The sequence below is a fragment of the Micromys minutus genome, assembly GCF_963924665.1.
Source record: "Micromys minutus genome assembly, chromosome: 31".
NCBI lineage: Eukaryota > Metazoa > Chordata > Mammalia > Rodentia > Muridae > Micromys > Micromys minutus.
In genome coordinates this window covers 21725329-21752041 of record NC_137966.1, presented here as the reverse complement: position 1 = coordinate 21752041, position 26713 = coordinate 21725329, and the positions used below count along the sequence as shown (strand labels likewise).

Here is a 26713-nt window from a genome sequence, read left to right as displayed (position 1 = left end):
ACTAAGCAGGGGAACACTTAATTTTAAATAGGATTCCCATGATTTAATCCCAAGCAGCATCAATTCTATAAAATCCCAAGTGTCCATCACAGTGGCCTGTCACCCCAGAAGTCAGGAAGTGAAATAAGGAAGATCAGGACTTCAAGGTCATCCCCAGCTACAAGACGAGTTTGAGGCCAGCCTGAGCTACATGAGACCCTGACTCAAAACAACAACAAAATCCACAAATAATCTAATACAAATGTATCACTAATGAATACCTCTATGTGGATAGTATTCATACTCACAACTTACAGCACTTTCCTAACACTAATCAGGATGCCCAGATCTCCAACTAGAGGGTGTCTCAAAATCTTGATACCTTACACATTTGGTCACTTTTAGCCCATCCCTTCTCTCTAAACCTTATGTGATTACATCAAAATTACTGGGACATGATAACCAAAACAAACTAGACAGGAGGTCCCTGTTGTCTTTTTGGTATTTTCAATGATTTATTTGTATTATGGTTTAAGGTGTATGTCATTACTTCAATGAGGTAAACTATATTGGTGATATTCTAATTTTGCTGTATAAGACATTTGTAATAAAGTTCTTGAGCCTCTCGGTGGAGAACTTAACCTGGCCTACTCCCTTCAGGTTAATGACAGAACTAAGGAGATACACTGTTAAGAACCAGACTCTGGATCACGACAAAGACTTTTTCCATACTCAAGTGCTTAGCTTTAAGAGCAACCCATTCTATTCTTGACTGACTGAAAAGGCTAAGCAAGCACCATGCCAGTAAACCGTAGCACTCAGGCAGCTAAAACAGGAGGAATGAATGCTAAAAGTCAGCATGAACTACACAAAAGACCTATCCAAAAAACAAAAACAAACAAACGAACAAAAAAAAACCAGCAGAAAAGTCATAGTCAGTGTCTACTACTACACTAGCATGTGGTCATCTTTGATGTTCTGCATCTTAACTAATCAACACTTCCAAAAGATTCTAAACTACAGCAGACTAACTTACGTTGAGATTAGAAAACACCTCCCTTTGTACTGATGGGTCTCAGTTATTCTATTCTGGCAGAACCAGGAAGATCAGGGACAGAAGAGGTAGGAAGATGCTAATGAGTTGAGGAGGGCACTACATATTGAATGCAATGGAAAAAAGTAACCAATGCTGAAGTTTTAAAAAAAGTTTAATGGAGCCAATAATTAGGCATATAAATTGTGTTCTGGCAGACATTAGACCTGCTTTCTCTTACCAAAGAAAATGGCACGTTTTATCAAAATTTGACAACTGAGAGTAAAGGGCACTGAGATTCAGCTTCAGAGCACCAACTTAAACCAACCAACCAAGAACATCATTGTTCAACTTGGACAGAGGAAACAGAACAAGGCAGGAAGGGAGATGAAACGTGTTCCTCAGTCTCCAGTCCCTCAGGAATGGGAGTTCTGGCTTCTTGTCAGCAGTAATCACACTGTCAAACCCCAATTCCAGAATTTATATTCACAACCACAGAAAAGCAAAATTGAACTCCATGTCTCAGTACATCCTAAGGGAAGCCTGGAAGTATTTGTGATACACAGGCTTGTCCATTTAAGGTAAAATGACAGATTGCTATAATTCTTCCTGCTTTTCAAACAATCAAAATAAAGCTCCACTTTTGCAAAAACTGAGAAATACCTTACTTTCATTCCTAATTTGAATATGGATTTCACTGCTTTAAATAAGGGCTATATCTATAATGAATACAGAACTTCAATTCACACAACATTTCTAACATTCCATTCACATCCCACTCAGTCAGTAATGGTTAACTTAGTAAGATTTCTTCATAGAAAGGTATTATTAATGGCTGACAAAATTGCAAACTTTTAACAAAGTGCTGTAATTACCAGAAAAACCCTTACACTGATTTGCAATGGTTAAGGATAAAAATAGAAGAAACTGAAACTGGACTACAAGTTTGCAAGGAAACATTTTCCACTGTCCTACTTGATATATAATATAATAGGATAGTCACAGTACCTGGCAGGCTGACATCAGTCTTCTAAAAAAGACGACCATTCAGTTCAAGGTAGTAAAAATGCAGATGAAACATGCTCTAAAATGTTGTAGCTACAAGAGGTCTTAATTTTACCCAAAGAGAACTCTAAGAGCTTTTATTTGGGTCTACCTAATATCTAGAGAACCTCCATGCGATCTCATCTTTTCCAAAATGAAATTCCAAACTGCATTTCTGAGAGAAATGGAGGGACAGGAAAAGTTGGGTTTTGCTATTTAAGTTACTTTCACATTAGTAGCAGATAAAACATATTTATCATCTTCCACCTACTATGACAACTACACACAGTAGGGCATCCATAAAAATGCAAAGAAAAAAAAAAGCCAAAAAAAAAAAAAAAAACTAAAGAATAAATATCTACTCCCATCGTCCATTTCCTCTCACTACTACCAAACCAAAAAGGAAGCCCACTCTGAAAGACCATGACCTGTTTTTCAGGTCACTGTGAATGCAGTCTGTGTTTGACCGTAAGTACCCGGCATAGGAAGTAGTACTTGTCTTGAAACTGAGCTGAAGCCTCAAGGGTCACTGGGGAGTTAATATTGCTATCTCAGAGCGCTGGCACACAGAGCATCACGTGCTATCCGCATGGCCACCATAGCACCTCTTTACATCTCACCACCAGAGCTGGAACTGTTTGAAAACTGAGAACTGAGCAGAATCCGATAGGCAGGAATTGCACGCTATCACTATGAAAACCAGGTGTGTGGTTCAGTGTGGCTGTAAAAATGGAAGCCTGCAGATCTGACTTGCAAGCCAGATCAAGATTTTAGACAATTGTAGAAACCTGGCAATACTGTTTAAGTAAAAAATACTCAATACAGCAGGAAATGGACCAAAAAAATAAAAATAAGAAAGCATTCTATAACCAAATAAACATCTGATATTTCCTTTCCCTTTGAGAATAAATACAATTAAGGTCACTTTTCGCCTTGGAACGGATATATATGTTTGCCTATGATGATCTTGCTAATGACTACAATATTTCATGTCCTCTGCTAGGATTATAGTTTGAGAAAGCCAGTTACAGGAGGCATCTACTGTAAATACCTAGAACTTCCTTTTATGGCAACCACTAGAGAATTCACGTTTCTTAAACAGTGAACAAGGGAAGATGGCCTCATGTTTCCTTTGCAATAATAGTATATGTTGAGGATCGAGTGGCTTTCAAGCAGCATGGTGGGTGTGAAAATGTCTGCAGTTTAGAGCATTCTGTTGCGTTTATGGGTTGGTGAGTCTGTAATGACATCGCCACACTGGGCTGAGGTACGCTTTCTAGTTCCACCATTGTCCAAGTGGAGTGCCATTTCTTCTGTTATGAAAGTGTTCAAATCGACATCATGGAGTCCATTTCTCCTTCGACTAGCATTCGGTCCACTGCTTACATGTGTAGGAGAGCCTGGGGTACTCGAACGCACGCTTATACTAGCCATTGCACCACTAAGACCTAGGAAGAAGAAAAGAGGTTTTAGAGTTGCTCGATTATTCGACCCTTTTGAAAGCAACCCACTAACTTTCCATGGTGCCAGTGTCCAAGGGTGCCTGCTGGTCTTTTCTTTGTAAGGGTCAGCAGTGAGTTAACATTTATTCTTTAAGGACCAACCATATGGCTTTGACCTACACTTTATTGGCAATATAAACATTATACATAAAAATGTCAACTAGTAATTATAGAAGCTAACTTTACCAAGCACTGTACCAGGAACACCAAGATAGAGTCTCCCATCTTCCCATTAGGCAAGTGCTATATACAATTTACAGACCAGGACAGGAGGTCCTTGCTTGAAGCAGGGCATTTTGTTTGATCCAATGTCACCATTCTCACAATCTCTCTGATATGTGTCTGTGTGTGACAGTGTAGGGAAAGCAAACAAGCATTTTAGGGTCTGAGTAGGCTTTGCCCAACATCCCCTTTAGGTAAGGTGACTGCATAATATATCACCCAAGTACTCCATTATTAAGCCTGAAAAAAAAAAAAAAAAAATCACTGTTAAAAATTGTATGGGACCACTGATAAGTGTCACCATCTGAGGTCTGGAATGTATCTGGCAGACGCCCTTAAGATAGCTAGCACAGAGCTGGAGATGGTATTAATCCTTCAAAGAGAGAACAAGGGGTAGGTAAAGAATCCTGTTTTGTTTGATTGCTGAACCCTCGTTGCTTAGAATAGTAGCAGTTAAGGAATGACAAACACAATCCTGAATGTTCATAAGCCTGTGAACACCATGTGCCCAGTTAGGGCACAAAAACTAACATTAAAGTTAAATCCTAGCATGGTCAGTGCTATTTCCCACCTCATGAATTTCTTCCTCGCTCAGATTTTACCACTGCCTGATTAAAAAGAATGAGTTATATCATTGATACTCTCAACAATAAGAATTCTACCTGATCCCTTAAAGCAAACTTCAGCTTAATCTGGTAGTGGCAAAAACTCCTTTTCATTCTGAACTCTAAGAAAATGGCTTAAATATAAAGTATAATGGGAAATACTCTGCACCTACCAAATCAAATCTACTAAATCCCAAAGCTGTACTTACTATCCAAACATTTCTGGGGACAACAATCTGCATTCACAGCCACTTCCTACTCTTTTCAGCAGGCTCCCTCACTGTTCTACCCCTATTAAAAATGCACCCCTTTTTACAATGGTAATCTGGGAAAATCAGAGTCCCTTTTTACCTCTCAACCTTACAAAGGCCAGCCCTTTGTTCTTGGTTGGGGATGGGGTCCACCAATGCTGACTTGCTTCCAGAATCAAGCACTGTTAGTCCTCAAAGTCCTATGATATATAGCTGTGACTGCATTTCTGCAAGCCAGGACTTCAAGAGTTAAGCTATCCTACCCAAAGTCATCAAGTAGCAAGGAACAGCTGAGTCTCAGGCACCATACATAGGGCAAGGGAGTCTGCACAGTAATTTGTTACACTGTCTTCTCTTAAACTACTAGGAGGCTGAAACAGGAAAATTGCTGCACGTCACCTAACTTTCTTTAAAGTAATTTTAAGAGTTCAGGGCAAGTCTACCCACCCCTTAGGCCTCTAAGCTGCTCACCCTGCCCTCTGTATCCTACCCTAACATTTAACTGTTTTATCACTACTATCAATGATTAGTGGCTCAAAGTCAGGACTGTTCTTTCAGACTTTGCTCAGCCAGAACCCATAAGGGTCACATGATGGTGTTTCCCTTCCTTAAAGCTTTCCAGTCCTTCCAGTCCTCCGGCTTACCAGCTGCTTCCTCAGCAGCCTGTGTAGTCTTTGACAGATATGTGTCACATTGCCTGTAGTGCCCGGCCACTCCTAATTCTAACTGCTTCCAAAACAGCTCAGACTTCATAGCTCCAAAGAGAAACAACACTTCTTTGTTCCTAACACATAGGCTTAAACAAACAATGCAAGGAGACCAAACTCCCAGCACAGTCAACCATCTATGGGCAGCTTCCATATCTACGTGAAGTACTAACCTATTACACTGCCTGGTACATAACACATACAAAATTCTAGTAAAGGACAATGCCCCACATTTCAAAACTCCCTGAGATCCAGTGCTTCACTTCAGGAAATATAAATCCAGATTGCTGTTGGCTAGTCGCTTATCAATGCCATCCTCCCCAAGCTGTTCACCCTACAGATAAACTATAAACAGCTTCTTGCTGTGAGAACCTTGATTTCTTACCCTACAGCCCAGAACATCCTGCTACATGTCCATACTGGCCTCAAATTCCACCTGTATCTTCCTCCTGAAAACATCCAAGGACCACTGTATCCTGCCCCCTCCCCAACCCCTGTGTGCGTGTGTTTAAACAGGGTCCTACTCTGTAGCTCAGACTAGGCTCAAACTCAAACAATCCTACTGCTTGAGCCTCCCAAATTACTCAGGAGATACTGACCAGTTTTTGTACTTGCTCCAGGATGCAGAGCTGGGCAGTAAACTGGGATGCTTTTATAATTCAGGATCCCTTTTGTAAATAAAACTACAGGAAGCCTGCACTGAACCCTACCTATGTCCTTTATGCATGTTCACAGTGGTAATGACAAGTACCAAAGACTCAAAGCACTCCATGAGGCAGTGGACTAGTCACTTCCATCCAATGTTTTTTATGAAGTCAACTTCTGTATGAAGAATAAAATACATTGTGCAGCAACTTGACCATTTGATACTCCCCATAACACCTGAGATATCTTTCTCTATAGAGTACTGGTTTTTAACTGTATGGTATAGATCACCTAATCTCTCAGCTATGAGAATCTTTTCAAAGTTAGATTCACTAATCTTCCCAGAAAAATTTTCACAAGTGTTAAAAACAAAAATTAAGATAATTACAAAAAACAAACAAACAAAAAATACTTTGAACAGACCAAATTTTACTTTGAAAAATCAGTGACAGCTACTGAAGCTGCTTTAGAAAACCGGGCTAAGCCACATGAACACAATCAGCCTACTCAAGTACAGAAAACCTAAACATGCTTCACAATTTAAAAACTAAGTTGTACATTCTTAACCAAAAATATATTTTTCAGGGCTGGAGAGATGACTCAGTGGTTAAGAGCACTGACTGCTCTTCCAGAGGTCCTGAGTTCAATTCCCAGCAACCACATGGTGGCTCACAACCATCTGTAATGGGATCTGATATCCTCTTCTGGTGTGTCTGACAGCTACAGTGTACTCATATACATAAATCTTTGAAGAAAAAAAAAAGCATGTTTTCAAAGGAATGTGGAAATATGACAAAGGCAGAATAGGTACATTAGACAGAGAAAAATCTCAATTGCTTAACGTAAGATTAACTCACAGTTTATGTCTCTGCATTCATTTGAAATGGTGTTTGTCTGTTTTTAAGCTCAGGATAATTTCATCTCATTGAAACTCCCAGGAATAAAAAATTTACAGTCGGAGTTACAGGAATCCAAGTGACATAGAAACCATTAAAAATAGCTCATCATTCATTCATGCTTACTGTAGTGTGAAAATGCTGTACACATAATCAATTACATAGAACTGCAGTTTCCCAACATTAAGTCACACAGAGAAAGCAAATCCCAACCCAGAAAACCTCACAGCCAGAAACCTGAGGCTGCCAATTTTATGCTCTCCCGGCTTTCAGCACTTCAGGTCCCTCTGAAGAAAGCCAGCCCTAGCATAGGTTTATCCAGTGCTATCTTGAGGAGGGCGGTGGTGTCTTAAATTCCTCAGACTTGAAAAAAGAGGTATTAACCTGCCTGGGAGCCCTAACAAGTTGGCATTGTTTTTTCCTGGAAATGAACTGTACAGGTGTGAGCGCTCCCTGTGCAGTGTGCTTAGTGATGTGCAAGCACTTGAAGTGTCAATGTCACATGGTGTTTGAGTTTAATCATTAAAAAAAAAATCCCACCAGGAAGTTTTTGGTCATTTAAAGTAGATACCACTCCCCACCCCAATCTGTAAATTGTAATTGTGAATTTTTATTGAAGTAAAGCACACTAAATCAAGCCAATTACAAAGGTCCATGTGTCACACCAAGAAAACATTCAGTAATATACTAACAGCCTCAAGTGTTTTCCATTTATCAAAAACATCCATTTTTAAAAGACAGTTTTTAATGCCACAGGAAAGGTAAAAAGATACAGTACCATATATGCAGTATGATCTCAACTGTAAAAGTTATACATGAGGGAAAAAAAAAAAGACTAGAAGAAAATGCATCATCAGGCTGCATTTGTTTCTATAGAGTGAAATCACAAGACACTGAACCTTTTTCTTTAAGTTCTCCAAAATAAAACTTTAATAATTCAACTGTTCAATAGCTAGCAACAGATTCTTGAATAAGTACTAGGAAAAGTCACCTGGCTTTGAGACCTAGAGAGCCTTTAATTTTCCAGTATAATATCCAAACAAAATGTTATTTCAAGTTTAAGAAATTCTGTGTTACTAATATTGAAGCTCAATCTATCTCCAATATCTTTGGTTATTTAATCTAACAAGAAAATACCAACCTTTCATCCAGAAATCAATGCTATTCTAAGTGTCCTGCTGTAATTTTCTTGGTCTCTAGGGCTGGTTTGAAGGGAAGCCCTGGATGTAAATGATGTAAAAGTTCCTTCAGAGAGAATATAAAGGCACAAGATTCCATAATCAAATGTAAGTGATTAAGAGATTGTGCTTTGGTGGTGACATCTTACATCAAGTTCCAAGTATGTTTTCAGACTGACTGTTGAACAGCTATTGACAGCTGGAATAAAAAATGACACATCTGGCTGCAATAGTCAACATTACCAGGAGGAAAAGCAGGGGGTGGGGATAATTTGCTGTGAAAGATGAACAAACATCAACAAACCCTCAAAAGGTGGTTCTAACCAGTCCTCTGCCATTAAAAGAACTTGCACACTACCTCATCATTCTATATAAGCACCTGTGTCAGCTCTCAAGATACAACTGTCACGCTTCTGCTGAATCATCAGAAGGGGTGGCAGAATGAGACCAAGAAAGGAAGAGAACCAAAGTATTAAAGTTCTTCTTTCAGGCACTAGAAAGTGTGTAAAATTTATCACAGTTCCCCTGAATGTTATCTCTTTAAAAATCACTCTGTTACAAGTACACCAAAGAAGGTTTCAATAGGATGACTGTGTTGAGAAGAAAATCTGGTTCCTGCTGCCTAAAGTCAGACCTTTCCTTCTGGGGTAAAGAAGGTAGCTCTTTAATGCTTCATGTGTGAATTAGGAATTCTAGTGAGAATTCTTGTGAAACCTTTGTATCACCAAATTCAAATTCCAAAGACTCCACTTAAAAGCAAACAGAAAGGCCCCCACACCCAGATTCTCTAGACCCAAGAGGCTTGAAAGGAACTTAACTAACTTCTGCTAGAACCAGAGCTCAGTGCCAATGTGCTTGCCCAGCATAAACAAGGCCCAGAGCTCAACAGCAAGGAAAATAATTATCACAAGGCTCAGACTTACCCTCTACCAAACAAATGAACAAACACAACACTATGCCTCAGACTGGTTCCTTAAGCTTTTATGCTTCAAGATGGTGTTAATTTTACCAGGGCAGACATTCTTTGAGATGAGTCATCTTAGTCACATGTCTCTGTGTCTGCAAATTAGCACCTGGCATTTACTGAGAGTAAATACTATCTGCAGAAAGGCAAATACACATTTGTGTATGTCCTTATAGTTAGGTTTTAAATTTCAGAAATCAAAACCTATAGTTAGGTTTTAAATTTCAGAAATCAAAACCTGTAACAAATCTACAAAGAAAACAAAGGGTTTTCAAACAAACAAACAAAAAAAAGAGCCTTGACCTAACTTACCAAGTAATCTTTAAAGGTACCTTTTTCAAAGACTGGGATAGCACTCAAAGGTAGAATTCAAAGTCCCAAGGTTTGAACCTCAGCATGCAAGAAAGCACACACACAAAAATATGTGTCTACCAGCAACTGGTAAGGCTGAGGCAAGAGATTCTCTGAAGTCCACTAATTAAAGACTGTCCTGCTCTACACAACAAATTCCAGTATGTATAGTGAGACTCTGTCTCCAGAAAAGAAAGTAATAATTACAAAGCTATCCTTTTTGTTTGTTCCTCTCTTCTAATTTTCAAGTGTGTCAAAAAGCTTCCACTGTCTTGCCATGTCCTTCTCCCAAAGCTCACTGACTTTTCAACACCAAAAAAAAAAAAAAAAAAAAAAAAAAAAGAAAAGAAGAAGAAGAAGAAGAAGAAAAACTAAGATTGAGAACACAGTATCTTAAATCAAAATGCTGACTAAGAAAAATACTTCTCAGTGCCATGGGAACACCAGACTACATGCATAGGCCTGAATCTAAAACAACAAGTACTTTTAACACAACCTGAGCCCAGTGGTTTAAGTCTAGCACAAAAGTCAAGAATGCCATCAAAATAATTTTTAAGGTCCATGTAGACCAGATACTGACAAAGACCACCTGTTTTAGGAGAGCAAAGTTTTAATAGTTATCAGATGAATAAAGCTTGTTCTGGTATTAAGCCTTCCCTCGGGAATGTGCATGCCTTTCTACTATGCACCCTTGCACCTATCTCCATGACAACCATTAAGGACAGACTTCAGACTAAGGCTCTTCAAATAGCATTAGCTTCAACAGGGCAACTCAGAACCAACTTCTCCAGCTTGTCCACGGGAACAAAGCTCAAACTTTAGTAGTAAACATGGGGAAACACACACAGTAGGGGCTACAAAGATAGTTCAGAGGTTAAGACCACTGGCTCCTGTGATTGACAGCACCCAATGGTACTGTTACTCAAGTTCAAGGAGACCCAATGCCACCTTCTGGCCTCCGCAAGCAATGCACACAAATGCAGGCAAAATACCTATGTGTATGTGTATAAAATTTACAAAAAATAAAATAAAGCTTCAAATTAACACTATGGAATGACAGCTATAATTTACTACGATCAAGAAAAAAGGCTGTGGCTGTCAGAACCAAGAACATTTACATAGGATCACTGAAGAAATAGGCAATCTGGATGGTTCTCATATACTACTATATAGTATTAGAGATCTTAAGCAGATTGCCCAAGGTTGCATAGGATATTGTGCCTACACATAAAAACTATGCTTTATACCACAGTAAGCTAAGAGTGCAAAGAGCTGGCCACCAAGCATATATCTTTAAATACAGTTATATCCAGACTAATTGATAGTAGACACTCAGACACACAAATTTCAATTTTTCTGAAATTGCTTCAAAACTTTTCCCACCCACCCAAACCTGGGGGTGGGCAATAGAAATAGATGCCGTAAAACTATAAATGGAGGCACAGTGGGCAGAACAATTTTTAGAACCAGAAAGATCCCAAATAATCTGCTTTATCACTAACCTGGCCTGCCTTTCCATCAGTGAACCAATAGCAGAGTAGGTGAACACTCAATGAGGAAGGAGCTCTGGGGCTTTCTTTTGACACACAGCACACTACAAGGTGGGCAATCCCAGCACTGGAGAGGCAGAGCAAAGAGGATGACTAGCTAAAAATTCAAAGCTAGCCTAGTCCAGACCAACTCAGGCTTTACAAACCTCAAAAGACAAACATCTTTTTTAAAGTATACACAAAATAAATAAATAAAATCTTAGATGAGGTAAATCAGGAAACGAGAGGGAAAGAGAAAAGATCACTCCAATGGTTTAAAAGCAGCCAAACCACATCATAAATAAGAGCAAGAACAGATTACCCTAAGCCTAAACACACCTCCTCCAGAGACCCTTCCCCAAACCCATAGCCAAGCTAAACTGTGTGTGTGAGGAGATATTCCTTTCTGTCCCCAAGAAAACCAGCACATCCAGGACATTAAAATAAATCGTGCAGTTGTCTGTCTCAACAGAAAGCAGAAGTGCTCCTTTCACTGATCTACTTCCAGAGACTAAAAGCTGAATTGCCACAGGGAGATAATGGCAGGTATTTGCTGAGTTTGGTGTGGAATGTCATTTGATGTACAGTTCAGTGGTAACAGCACTTGCCTAGCATGCACAAGGCCCTAGGTTCAAGCCCTAGTACTGAGGAAAGGGTGGGGGAATATCATCTGTGACACCCTGAACAACGTGCAGAAAATAAAAACAAAACAGGCCTGCTACCTAGAGAATTAGTAATGAGTAGAGATCTGGAAGCTAAGAATAAGAGGGCCCCTAAAGAGTCTGTAGAAAGTGGCAGCCAGGGTTAAAAAAGATCCTATAAAATCTAATTCAGATCCACCACGGAACCCCACCCCCACCCAGCCCCACCCCCCAAAACAGAGGCATTCACAGTAAAAGATGACACACCCTAGAAGAGGAAAAGAATATCAGAAACATAGACAGAAAACAGGCCAAAGTACTCTGGGTATTCTTGGTGTATGTGAATTGTTTTTATAAAAAGGAGGATATGGTAGATAGAATCTCCCAGTAGATTTTCAATGTTATTTTAACATGAGAATTAACCAAGACAAAAAAAAAAAAAAAAAAAAAAAAAAAAAAAAATCAGTTTGGCATGAGTCTATATATTTTATTTTCTGTGAATGTAACATCTAATAACTAAGTTTTACAGAACACAGAAAATAAGCAATATGCTACAGGAAAGTGACCAAAAAAATAAATAAATAAAAGCACAGGTTAATCTTATGTCTTACGGATTGCTAGCCACCATTACTTATATGTTCTTATTGAAACTGATGCGCATTAACTGGAACATTTTTCTGAGCTATGGAATGAGATCTTGCCTTTAATAATAATAAAAAAAAACAAAAACAAAAAACAAAAAAAACCAAGTGGTGGTGCATGCCTTTAATCCCAGCACTCTGGAGGTGTGGATCTCTGAATTTGAGGCCAGTCTGGAACTACATTGTGAGTCCCAGCTTGCAAGATCTGTGTAGAGACTATATATCAAAACAAATAATCCTGTAGAGCAGTGGTTCTCAACCTTCCTAATGCTACAGACCTTTAATGTGTTGTGAGACCCCAGCCATAAAATTAGTTTCAGTTATGTCATAACTAACCTTGATACTGTTATGAATTATACTATAAATATGGTTGTTTTCCAATGGTAGGTGATCCCTGTGAAAGGATCATTTGGCCTAAGAATTACTGTCCTAGAGGAAGCACAGCTTGAGTCCCTACCCACTTTCTTTTTCTGTCTGAGTAGCGCCAACCCTACTACCCACCCACCTGGCTCATAGTGACCATGTTCTAGCATGTACATTGGGAAGGCAGTGATCCAAAGCACAGACATGTCAAAGGAGAAGCACAGAACTTGAAGTGTGCTATTAATCGGGCACTGGAGAAGTCTAAAACAAACTTTATCAAAAAGGAACTTGACAAAAAGTACCACTCCATGTAGTTCTGCAACAGGCTCCTTGATTCCTTCAGGAATTGTAACACAAGAAACCAAACATTTCACCTACTTCTATCTGGGTCAAGTGGACATTCTTCTGTTCAAATCTGATTTAAAAGAAAGGGGGGCAGGACAAGGGGTACTCTGCCAAATACCCAGTGATCCATCTATTCATTAGCAAGGATTGTATCCTTAAGTTCCCAATAGAGACTCAAAATTCAGCCTTATGTCTCATATAGGACATCATTCTCTGTACTAGTTTGGATTTATAAAACAACTTGTAAGAGAACTTTAAAGTGTGTATTTATTTTCTATTACATACTTCTGTGTAGTCTTTTTCTTAGTTCATTCCTTAAAAAAAAGTTGGAAATGTTGAAATAGAATCTATTTCTAATCAAAACTTTACCTAAATCTCATACTAAGCTGGGAATGCCTATCTACATGTCTGCAATCACCTCAAAAGTCCCTACTATTTTTCTCCCAATGAAGATAGACTATGTGTCAATAGATTTTTTTGGTGGAGAACTAATGAACAAACTTAAGAGAGTAGTCCCTCTCATAAAAAGGTGAAGAACATATGTGCTTCCACTGCAAATGCAAATCTGCCTAAACATTCTTTTTCCGTGCCTCCTTGATCTAAAACTTCATGTATTTAGTTAGACTCACTCATCAATGCAGTTCTCTAAAAACTGTAATTTGACCTTATATTTAAAAAATAACTACACACACACACACACACACACACACACACACACACACACACACACACAAACCTAGTATAGCATCTCTACCCTAATTAAAATATTTCCAGGCTAGAGAGATGACTCAGTGGTTAAGAGCACTGACTGCTCTTCCAGAGGTCCTGAGTTCAATTCCCAGCAACCACATGGTGGCTCACAACCATCTGTAATGGGATCTGATGCCCTCTTCTGGTGTGTCTAAGTGTACTTATATAAAATAAATAAATCTTTTTTAAAAAATAAAATAAATTAAAAAAATCTTCCCAAATACGTACTTCAATCACTTTCATTACAGATCAGATAAGCATACCATATAGTCATTCGGCTATCTTACCATTTAATTAAGAATGCCCTGTTACTAATCCAATTATCCTCATTTAAACCTCAAATCCAGATACTCTACAGTGTACTGACAGCCACTATAACACAACATTCAAGTACAATTGCTTCTAAAAACTTTTTTGAAGAAGCCCTAAAACTTTAGTCCAACTACATGACTTTAGAGTATGAACCTGTCAAATACAAGTACAGTGCACTGGAAACTACTGAATTAGTGCTTTACTGTATGTTCACCGTAGACTAAACTTATTTTTACTGGTTTTATACTTGTGCTTATTAATGCCATTCTAATTTAAGCATAAGTTAATAGTGCTTTCTATAATGATATCTTACAAAACCTCAAAATTCAAAGAATAATAAATCATAGGTTGAACCTGAAAAAATTGCAACAGCAGTTAAGAGCAGAGCAGTTGGTTTCCTTATGGAGTCTGGGTTACTCCTACTATATATACCCTGGCATGGCTATCTAGCAAGCATAGCTTTTGTTTTGTAAGACTGTCTTTGCAGGATACTAGCTAGTATCCGGGGGAAAAATTTTTAAGTATAAAATTCAATCATAAACCACACTTGAAGAAAATGACAATATGGGAAACATCACCTACTGCCACTCACTAAATTAATCTGACACATTATACACACACCTCTTGGAATAGATTTTCCAAATTTAAGGGGAAATCTACACACTAATCCACCCTATTTTTTCCCAGGTTTCAAAAGGTCTGATAATGTGATTATTAGAAAAAGTATGTAGTCCTAAGAACTGCATTCCTACAAACTTCTTAAGTGTTTTAACTTACAAGTAAGTCTGCAGTAGGGAGAAGGAGGTGACACTCTACCAGCTGCCATCTTTTCTGTAAGAACACAAGGTTGCCAAAGGGAGAATGGTCTCTGGAGACATAGCATTTCTATGACATGAAGCCATTTCTACTAGCAGATGAGCCTTATTTTAAATAACCTATGACCATTTCTCTGGCCTAAAAATGCTAGCTGTTAATAGGATACATGACCTAACTCACTCACTCCTCCCTGGTTAGTCATCTGTTTGATCATGTGTCCATCTTGGTTTCTACCAAATCTTGCTTGGTTGCTGTTGTTTATTCATAAGTCATACAGTAAGTAATCCCCCCCCCCCCTCTCTCTCTCTTATTTCAAAGTCTGTAGTAGACAGCAACACCAGACTTATCACTGAGAACACTGTCCAAAGATACTAGATCCTCTGAGCTAACATTTGCATGACAGATGTGGCCTGGGGAATAGTGATGATTGGGCCATAGGTTACAACTCTCTCGTCCTATTTACCTAAACAATAAGGGTCCAAGGCACTGCAAGCAGAGGGCGTATGACTTCTCCAACTTACTCCCCTGGGTTATCAACTCTCAGTCTCTATACTATTAGATAATCAAAAGTGTTTTAAAAGTTCCTGATTCCCATGAGAACCAACTCAACAATTACCTGCCTTGACTATCATGGATGAAGCACTCCAAGCAACTAACTGTAAATAAAATTCTTAAACAGGACCTTGCCCTTTGACTCAAGACTAAGAAAACATGTACAGCACGTGATGTAGAAATAATTTCTGCAATACTATTAAGTTCAAAGTAACCTTTCAAATGGGCTGCCAATGTATGCTCTTAGCTTGCATTCTATTTCAACACTTCTAGAACAAGAATTACTGTACAGACAAAAACAGACTACATATCTGGACCTAACCCTAACCATGAAAATGAGTCCACAGGCACACTCTTAACCATTTCCAAAGAAGTATGTTAAACGGCTTTACCATGCAGAGCTATGGCTTCCCGGAAGGGTTGCAAATCAGTCTCTACAGATGAGCTAGTTTCCGTTGAAGTAGCTCGGTTAGGGGACACTACAGTCAGTCTTGGGGGAGCTCTAGAGTTTCGTGGTGGAGGAACCTTTCCACACAGGAAGCTGATCAAATCTTCTCTACGAATAGTTCTTCTGCGCTTTTTAACCCAGGCCAGCACATCCTTATTTCGTCGCTGATAGCCAATCTGAATTCCAATATCAAAACTTCGCTGATGGGTATCCACACTTTCTATTAGAAAAAAAGAAAAGAAAAACATAGGGTGATCATTACAGCTATGCTATATTTGCTCCCAAGGAAAACCACTTGATATGTTAACCAAAATGAATTATAAGCTATGAGCATTATAAACTCAAATACTCTAATAATCTAAAATTTATCTTAGTCATGTTTAAAATGTAAAACACTTTATCTTCAGAGTCTAAATTCAGAGCTCAAGCCCTAATTCTGATTTTTAAATCCCTGCCAAACAATTAAAATTGTACACACAAACAGAGAACCTACTTTTCTTTAACAAAAGTAAACTGACAAACTTTAGCCAATTTTATAGCATTAGTTGTTATTTAATTGAGAAACAAAATCACATTGTCTTGAATGGGTACTGTCCCCACACTCGCCTGCTGCCCTCAATATATGTGCTTTCTGCTGGCAACCCGCTGCTTTCTTAAGTTGTAGCCAGCCTGTAGTGCATACCGAAACTCAGCTCAGAAAAACATCCCCTGCCCTTCAGTGATTCTACTCAGTTATGCAGAGCAGTATCTTAGCGTTTAAGTCACTCCAATCTTTTTCAAGTTAGCTGCTGTGCTAGCAGAACACATAAAGTATCTTTTATTTATTTTAGGAGGCAAGGTCTCAACTATGTAGCTCTGCTGGTCTTCAATTCAGAGTAGACTATAAAGGAAAACAAGACAGAGATCCCCAGTGAGTAAATCTGGCATCACAAAAAAAAAAAAAAAAAATGTAGGAATAGTTAAATAGGGGCACCAACTAGTTGAACATGCATCAAGTTCTAGAAGCAATCCCCAATGCTCATTCCCAAAAACAAGATGACCAGAGTACAGTTGTATAAGCACAACTGTGCAACAATAAATACCTTCCCTTAGTCTTCATTCTAGAGTTAAATGCAGATGTCCAGAACTGCAGAATACCCTCTCAATTCCTAGCATCCACATGGTGACTTACAACCCTCAACCCAGCATTGGAGGCAGAAGCAAGAGTTCAAGGCCATCTTTGTCTACAGAACAATCTGTCTGAGGACATTAGTTTGATCCTTGGAAACGAGGACATTTACCAACTAGATCATCTCACTGGCCTGAAAAATGCTTGCATCCTATAAATTTTGCGGACAGAATAAAATAGGCATGGTAGCAAATGCATACAATCCTAGCACTTGGGAAGCTGTGACAGAACTGCAGGAAGTTCAAGCCTGGGCTGCAGGGGTTCAAAGAAAGCCTAAGACCCTGTCTCAAAAACAAAGATCACAAAACTTAAAAAAAAAAAAAAAAAAAAAAAAAAAAGCTTCAACACTTTCAACTATTGTTCTAGGCGCTCCCAGATTGTACCAGATTCTCATTTTGTTCGCCTTAATAAGTTAAGTTCAAACAGACCACAGTGAACTGAACTGTTAGAAACTGGATATAAGCCAAGGTGATGGCATGGCACACAGTTCCAGGACAGCCAGCACTAGAGAAACCCTGCCTTACAAAGGCAAAGAAGCAGGATGTGATGATACCATCTTCCCTATCCATTCTACTTCATTTGCTTCAAAAAAAGTAATGTCCGTTGCCCAAAGTTTATTGTAATGCATACACAATTTTAGATTATTTCCTTTTAAATCCCACAGTGCAAAATAACTAAATCAGTTAAGAAATTCATCAGCAAGAGTATCAACATTTGAATACTCCCTAAATGCTGACAAAAAGTAATGTACAGTATTTGTAGCCTGTTTTTATTAAAGTAAATACAGAGATCACCAGTGAAATCCACAGCTCCAATCATCTCTATAACCACACAGCAAACAAGAAATAGGTCCAAGATCAATCTGGCAGAAGCCCTGTCAGACTCTGAAGTGTGAAGCTGACCTATTGGTCTTCAGTACTACTTTAGTAGATAGCTTACCAAAGATGATGTTCAGGGATACACAAGAACAAGTCAACGTATGCAATATGAAGAGAAAACTCAAAATGTCTTACAGATTTCGAACCAACCCACGCTTCAAAGACATTTTTAAAAATTAGAGGTAGGGGGCTAAAATAGTGTCTCAGTGTTTTAAAGCTCTTGTTACTCTTTTAAATCTTTTTTTGGGGAAAGAGGGTGGGACTGAGACTGGGCTTCTCTATGTAACAGTTCTAGAACTCTAGATCAGGCTGTCTCCCAAATGCTGGGGTTAAAGGCATGTGCCATCACTGCCCAACTTTAACTTTTTTTTACAAAAATGAACAGGACTGTTGACACACAATATCAGCACTTGGAAAGTGGAGACAGGATTGCCATAATTACCAGACAGCACATAGCCAGTATAACAAAAAAGGAAAACAGAATTTTAGAAGAAAAAAAAAGCCAGATGTGTGGTGGCCCACACCTTTAACCTCAGCACTCTGTACAGGTCAGAGGCAAGAGGATCTTGAACTTAAGGCTAGCCTTGTCTATACAATGAATCCCATGCCAAGCAGAATTACATGGTGAGTCACATCTTAAAAAATAAAATAAACACAACTGAGAGGTGTAGCTAAGCTGGTAGACAAGGTAGAATGCTTGCATGCACGTACAATGTCCATATTTGATCCTCAGTGCCTTAGTTGGGGTTTTACTGCTGTGAACAGACACCATGACCAAGGCAACTTATAAGGACATTTAATTGCAGCTGACTTACAGATTCAGAGGTTCAGTCCATTATCATCAAGGAAAAGTATGGTAGCATCCAGGCATGGTACAGGAGAAGCTGAGAGTACTACATCTTCACCTTAAGGCTGCTGGGAAAATATTGACTTCCAGGCAGCTAGGACAGGGTATCATTAAAGCTCAAACCCACTGTGACACAACCTACTACAACAAGGCTACACCTCCTAATAGTGCCACTCCCAGGGACAAGCATAACCATCACATTCCACTTCCTGCTCCCTCTATAGGCTTGTTCAAACACATGAGTCTTTGGGGGCCATACCTACACATAGCATAATAAACATTTAGCCTAATTTCCAATGCCTCCATAGCAGTCTCAACAATGTTAAAAGTCCAAAGTTCAAGACCTTTTTTGAGATTCACATAAATGCAATCCCCAAAGCAAGGCAGAAAACCAGCTGGGCAAACTCCAAACTCTGCATCTCCATGTCTGATGTCAAAGCACTCTTCAGAGCTCCACTCCATTTCATCTTTGTTGACTACAACAAACTTCTTTCTCCTGGGTTGGTTCCACTCCCTATTAGCAGCTTTCCTCACAGATAGCTCATGGCTCTGGCATTTCAAACATCTTGGGGTCTCCAAGGCAACTTCAACTTCACAGCTTCATGTTCCACCGTCTGGGATGGACTTAGGTCATATCTCAAGCTCTGCCCTCTACAGAACTCTTAGGCTCTGGTTGATCCACTCCACTGCTGCCTAGTCTTGGTGGTCATCCCATGGTACTTAGTATCTCCAATACAGTGGGGACTTCCACTACAACTAGGCTTCAACTAGCCTCCCACAGGCTCTTTATGGTGCCAAGCCTCAACTTCTTCACATGACCCCTTCAGTACTGGCTGTACCTTCACCACTGGCCTCTCACAGTGCCAAGCCCCAGCTGCTATTCATGACCCCTTCATGCCTTCAAAACCTGTACCACCTGGCTGGCTCTTACACATTACAAAATACAGCTACAGCATGAGGTACAACCTTGGCTATCTCTGGAACACAGCTTCTTTGTTTTCAGAAAACACCTCCCAGAAGATTCCACTTCAGTAATGCTGGTCTCGATCACTACTAATTTCTTAGCTCCAGCTGACCAGCATCAATTGTCCAGTAGCCTCCCTCCTCCATGGCCAAAGCTGCCAAGTTCTGCTGCTTGCTGAGGCTAGAGCATGGCCCCTTGTGTTCTATTTCCAGCTTTCTGTTTTCTAACTCCTTCACTGTCTTGCTTAGTTCTCCTGGAACTTGCTCTGTAAATTGACTTAAACTCAGATCTGCAGGGCTCTGCCTCCTACGTACCATCACACCTGAATTTAAGCTTTTCTTCACCTAGAACTTGGTATGTCCTGGTCTGGCCTAGAACTCAGAGATCTGCTTGCATTTGCCTCCTGGGATTAAAAGCTTGTACTAACATTTCTGGACCTAAATTTAGCTGTGTGGGATCTTGCCCCAAGGTCACCACTCCTTTAATTCAATATCTTTGAACACAGGGTTCAGCTCCATTTCACTTCCTGGTGCCCTTTTAGTACTCAAACCATACATTTTATATTTTTCCTTTCTAAGCTTGCTATGCTTATTCAAAATACTCTTCATGAGCAGTACCCAGAGAACAAGGTCCATGACGGCCACTTCTGAGACTTTGTCAATGCAATTAATCTGTGTCTCTTCACCTGCCTCTGGCAGACTATAGACAAGGGCAAAAAGCAGCCACATTTTTCACCAAAATACCACAAAAAGTCTCTAGGCCACATACTCAAGTTCTTTTCCACTGAACCTATTGGGTCAGCATATTTAAATCACTCACAGCAACAGTCTTCTTCCATATTCCTACTAGGATGGCTCATTAAGCCCCACATACAAACATTCCATGGCTTTCCAAATTCACATTCTTCCAAACAAAAACAGTCAGACCTATCACAGAACTCCACTTCTTGGTACCAACTTCTGTCTTAGGGCTTTACTGATATAAAAGACACCATGACAAAGACTACTTAGAAGGACAACATTTAACTGGGGCTGGCTTACAGGTTCTGAGGTCCAGTTCATTATCATGGAGATGGAAGCACAGCAGCGTCCAGGCAGGCAGGCATGGCACAGGAGGAGCTAAGGAGAGTTCTACATCGTTATCTGGAGACTGCTAGGAAAATTACTTTCCAGCAGCTAGGACCAGGGTCTTAAAGCCCATGCCTACAGTGACACACCTACTGCAACAAGACTACCCTTCCTAATAGTGGCACTCCCTCAGTCAAGCATACACAAACCCTCACACACTGCATAGAGTAAACTAGGTTTGATAACACAAATCTGTAGTCCCAGATAGAAGCTAGGTGATCAGAAATTCAAGATCACCTATAGCTAAGAGGCCAAACTAGGCTTGAAACAATGTGTAAATGTTTGAGAGAATAGGCAGGGGAACTTGAGAATTAGCTCTATGAGGTTCCTAAAGGATATAAAACAGCCTAGTTCACCAGCTCCCACCCCAGATTAACCTTGTCTTATAAGGGCTTCCCACACTAACTTTGTCCAGAATGACAACTACCAGTCCAACTTCTTAAAAGATAAGCAAAAAAAAAAAAAAAAAAAGGTATTCAGAGACAGAAATGGCAGCATGCCTATAATCCTATTAAGAAGCTCTAATTAAAGACCAGCAAGAACACTGTCTCAAAAGAAAAGCAGGTAATACTTACCAAACATACCTAGAGTCAAGCAAACCTTTTCACAATCCCTTTAGTTCAAGATACAGTTTATGTTATGCCAAGGAACCAACAATATTTAAGGAATGATCAAATAAATCAAAAACCAGCCTCCACAATTTTCTTTTCAGTCACCCTGCTTCAAAAAGTCAAAAAACAAAACAAAAAATCCAAGCAGCAGCCACCAAGCCTGATGACCCAAGTTTAATGGATGTTTAAAAGAACTAATCTCATCAGCTGTGTCCTCTGACTTCTGCATACAAATGTAACACACACTAAATAATATAACTTTAAAAGGTTTTTCCTTTTCTCCTCGACCATTGTGCACCATACTGGATTACTCGCCTTATCTTCTCATAAGACTTTCAGAATAAAAGCAAAATCATCCTATTCCTTAATGGAGTCTGATGAAAACTGGTCACAAAATAAGGTACAACTCCGAGAGAAAATGCTGAAGGAGAGCAAAGCTGGGTCTGTAAGAATTCACACAATGGCAGGACTTAGGGTTTGCTCTGAGTCATGGTCATCCATCAATCATACTAGATGGAGCTCAACATTTTTAATCTGGAAGACTTGGTCATGTTTAACTTGGTGGTGTGGTGTGTCTAGTAAGAACATAAGAGAACCTCTCAAAAAAATATATACACTTTCTTATAAAAGTGGATCTGGGTCAGACATAATAGTGATCTGTAAGTCCAACACCCAAGAAACAGAAAAACTTAGTTAAAGGCCATCTTGGGCTATATAAGGAAACACTCTTTAAAAAGCAAGCAAGCAAGTAAACATGTCCCCTTTGTTAAGAGTTTACCTCAACTGACCTTCCTGTGTTCATTTAAATCACCATGGACCACCATTCTTTACAGGTCATTTTTAGTGTATCAAGTGCTGTATTACATAAAATACATGAGCATTGCCCACTTAAGAGGATCCCTCCAATGTTTGTCAATTATAATTAAATATTTACATTTTAAATGTTTAAATATTTCAACAGAACTGTGAACAATCTGACCTATAAATTTCCCTTTAACGTTGAATTAACTTGTAATACTATTTTATTAACTTTACTGGTTCTATTTAAGTTAGCCAAATATTCTTAAAGCTGTGTATCTGTTCTATAATGGCCAGTCTGAAAAGGTGATAGGGTGTAAAAGTAAAATATTATATCCATCCTCCTTACAACAAAAATAAGGTGTTCCTAAACTACCCAGTTCCATACAAAATGTATCCACTCCTATCATGTTTTATTTAACAGGACTCGTAGTAGAATCAACAAACACTGACAACCCAGGAACCGCATATCCTATTCAAACAAAATCATGTGCTATTCTGCTTTCAAAAAGGATTTGGATACATACCCTAAGCTGGCCTTGAAATCAGTGTTCCTCCTGCCTCAATCTCCCACGTACTGGGATTACACACATTTCTCACCATGTTTAGCAACAAGTAACATTTTCAAATAAAGTAATCAAACTAAGAATTATTTCAGAATCCAACCATCTTTTTCCTCTGTTTGGTTTAAGACAAGGGTTTCTCTGAGTAGGTCTAGCTTCACGGAAATCACTCTGTGGACCAAGCCTTGAACAGAGAGGTCTCTGCCTCCTACGTGCTAGGATTAAAGACACACACTACTACCACCAGGCTCAGCCCATGTCTTTAAGGAATGAGCACAGAGGAAAACTGCTAGCTTTAATCTTAGGGGCTCTATCCTATCAGCACCAACACCACATCATAGACATTCATATCAGTAAGTGTATGGCTTACACAGCATCCAGAAAAATGTTCAAAATCTGTTTTCTTCCCTTTCAAACAAAAACTACAGGGACAAAAAGATTAGGCCATAGTATCAAAATAACAGATTACAATGCAAAAAGAACATAAGTTTTGGCAGGTGTGTGCTTTAATGTATTCAGGAGGCAGAGAAAAAAGCAAGCATATCTCTGAGTTCCAGGCCAATCTGATCTACAGAGACTGTCTCAAAAAAATAAAGCAAAGCACTGAAATATTAATACCTACAATGGAACCATTTCATAAGAATATAGCAATTAGGTATGTGGTTACAGGGACTGGAGTGGGAAGACATTCTATGTTAATAGTATGTGTATTAAAACTGCACATTTTAAAAAGGTGATTTTATTGTATGTAAATTATAAAGAATTTAAATTTGTTAAAATTTTAATTTAAAAATTATTTCTAAATTCTATATAAAATGAAGTTATTCCAAAGAAAATGCTCAAGACCCTCAAGCACTGACATGCTAAAAATCAATTTACTCAGTAGTCAAACCTTATGATACTTGGGCTAGGGTTGTGATTCAGCAACCATCTGACTACCTAGCATTTTTGAGGCCCCTGGATTCCATCCCCCAACATTTGAAAAATTCAGATAATCAAAGCTGACTAGTAATCATTTAAACTATGTTTCTAGCAGGGCATGAGAGTACACACCTATAATCTAAGCACTAGGGAGACTGAGGCAGGAGAACCACAAGTTTGATGTCAGTCTATGCTAAGACCCTGCCTCACAAAAGCAAAGGCAGTAAGTTGTTTCTGTTTCTTCAGTAGGACTGAACTGAGTTTCTCATTCCCTGAATTAACATTTTCAGTTAAAAGTTCTCAAAATTACTGTCCCCTCAAAGTACTAAGTGTACCCTAGAACTCTAGCAGAATGATGGCATCAAGAATGTGACACTCAAGAAGATACTCCATAACCTTTCAGCCTAAATTGTTATTTCTTGGACTGCACTAAATTCCATTACTATTACTGGATTGTTTGTTCATTTTTAATGTTTGGAAGCCTTTCCCTTAGCAGCACATATACTATCGAACCCCAAATTATTTTATCACAAGAAAAATCAAAGCTATAATAATGCACAAATAATCAAACTATTGTTACCAACAGTACAATGGTTAAGCAAGACTTATACCTATACACCTTCAGTCATCAGAGCTGAAAATGAACGAAAAGAAAAATGCCACACCAAACAAAGCCATCCATTCAAAACTCTCATGACAGATGCCAACAATTTACAGTCAATTAATTACAAATTACAAAGTTGTTTTGAAAGAAAAGATCTGATGAACTTACTAAACACGGGCCAACATTCACGATTCCAATCCAATCAGCAAGAGTTCAAAGAACTCCAATGTTTTCACGCTACCATGGTCCAAGTGGCCAGATTCAAGAATCTGCAGAGGGTGGGTAATCCCACCTCTGTGGTACAAAAAAAAACTTCTTCCCTTGAAGCCTTTCCAAACAAGGCTCACCAGTCTTTCACTCAGAACGTCCTAATCTCAGCACTTTGCAGACTGGGTTAAATCCTTGCTAATAATAAAGGGTAGGACCTAGAGGACATCTCAGGCACTGTAGAGTAACCAGCAGTCCCCTCTCAAGATTGACAACCAAGTGTCTCCTCACTCATATGTCCCCGAGGGAGGAATAGGAGTGTCAAAAACCGCCCCTGGATATCTAGCTAGCTAGAACACCAGAAATTCTCAAGTTGCAAGGTATTCAAGGTTAGCAGAAGCTGAACTTGAGAGCAGAAAACAGACTCAGAACATCGACTGTCAACCCGAACGTGGCCTGCCCTTCCTCCCTTTCCCCCTAACCTGGCAACAAGCAAGGTTATCTTTACCTTTATAGAGATTGGTGACAGCGGTGGCTGCGTTTTGGAAGGGGACCCAGAGAGAAAGTCCAGGCTGCTGACACACTCGGTCTGGAAACAAAAAGGAAAAAAAAAAAAAAAAGAAAACACAAACAATAGAGGGGGAAAGACACACACAAGGACATGGAGAAAGAAGAGAATGTTATTTGGGCGTCACTCCGGAACGGCCATATTAGGTTTCGCCATTTTGTTCAGGGTTTGGGGATCCCAAAGGGAGCGTGAGACCAGAGTTATTGGGTCGAGGAAGGGGAACCTGACAACAGCGCAGCCCGAACAGTGAGCGCCGCCCGGCAGGCTCTGGGAGGCGCCCCTAGCAGTCTCCGCCCTGAGGCCGACTCGGGGCACAATAGGGCCGCCCCACCGCCTCCTTCGCCATTTTGTGACAGGGACTCCTCCCCTACCCCCACGATCCGGCCGGGGACACCCGGACCAATATGTGGGGACCCTCGGGAGATACTGCAAATCGGGGGTCTCCCCATCCTTCCTCGTAGTTCCCCCTCCCAGAGCAGCTGCTCCGTCGGCGTCGCGCAGGTCAGATGGCAAAGGGGTCCGCGGCGCGGCCGTCCCCTCCCAGCCGTCCGGCTATCCCCGCAGGGTGCGGGGAGCGGCCAGGCCCCGGGAACCCAAGCCGGGAACCGGGCGGAAGGGCAGCTCCACAGGCCGGGGCGTCGCCAAGATGGCGGCGCGGCCTCACCTTTGTAGAGCTGAGCCACGGCCGTAGCCGAGTTCTGGAAGAGATGCCACAGCTTCTGTTGCTTGTGTTCGGGCTGCGCGGCGGCCGCCGCCTCCTCCTGCAGCTCGGGGGACAGCTGCTCGTCCTGCTCGGCCTCGGCTAGGCACTGCCGCTCCCACTTGGAGAACCAGTGCTCGGGCCCGTGCTCCTGGATCTCCGCCTCGCCCTCCTCCTTCCGCTCCTCCATCCTCCGCGGCCTCCCGCGGCCTGGCCGCCGCCGCCGCGTCCTCCTTAAGCGGGGCCCCCGCGGAAGCGTCGTCGTCGACAAGCCCGGGGACGAGGGGCCCGGCGGCCGACCCAGGCCTCTGTGCAAACCCGCGGAACCGGCACCCACCCCGCACGGCCCGAGGCCTCTGCCCACCGACCCCGCTCAGAGACACCCTGCCCTAGCCTCGCCCGCACCCCTTTACCGCCCGCCCACGACCCCGCGGCCTCGCTTCGACCGCCGCCGCTCTCCGACCGGCGTCCCCTGCCCGGCCTGCACCGCCGAGCCCACCCCGAAGACTGAAGAACGTCGTCTACGGCGGCGGCGTCGACGCCTCTGCGGCGGCCGGGCCCCGCCCTCCCCCGCCCACATGCTGACTGGAAAGCGCCTCCCACTTGGCCAGCGGCGCCTCCGGGAGGAGGCGGTTGGGGCGCGCCCACCGTCGGCTTTCCCCCATTGGCTCGCCGCAACGGGTTCCGCGTGCCGGCCCCTGAATGCAGCGTTCTGATTGGTTTGCCCGCCTGTCGAACTGATGTCATCAATGGGCGGGGGGCTGGGGAAGGAGTAAATGTCAGGGAACGTGAAGACGGTGGAGCAGGGAGGAGTTGACAGCGTTTGCTTGCGACCAACCAAAGCAGAAAAAGAAATATGTGTACACCGGAGCCGAAGAACTGCGCTTGCGCGGTGCTTGCTTCGCTCCCGCAACCCCGCCAGAGTCACGTGACTCCGCCGGGTGACCGCACCCCGCGGGGGCCTTTCCGGGGCTTGCAAGTGC

At 40.9% G+C, this 26713-nt stretch overlaps 1 protein-coding gene across 1 annotated transcript; it reads right to left on the bottom strand.

Annotated features, from left to right (window-relative positions):
• Window positions 1-1169: 1169 nt before the first annotated feature.
• On the bottom strand, window positions 1170-26248 carry HAPSTR1 (HUWE1 associated protein modifying stress responses). Its single transcript, XM_080942381.1, has 4 exons — window positions 25695-26248; window positions 24971-25051; window positions 15719-15994; window positions 1170-3504 (listed from the first exon to the last, which is right to left on the bottom strand). Exons 1-4 carry the CDS (start codon window positions 25918-25920, stop codon window positions 3260-3262), a joined length of 828 nt encoding a protein of 275 aa, XP_080798507.1. The 5' UTR covers window positions 25921-26248; the 3' UTR covers window positions 1170-3259.
• Window positions 26249-26713: the final 465 nt, after the last annotated feature.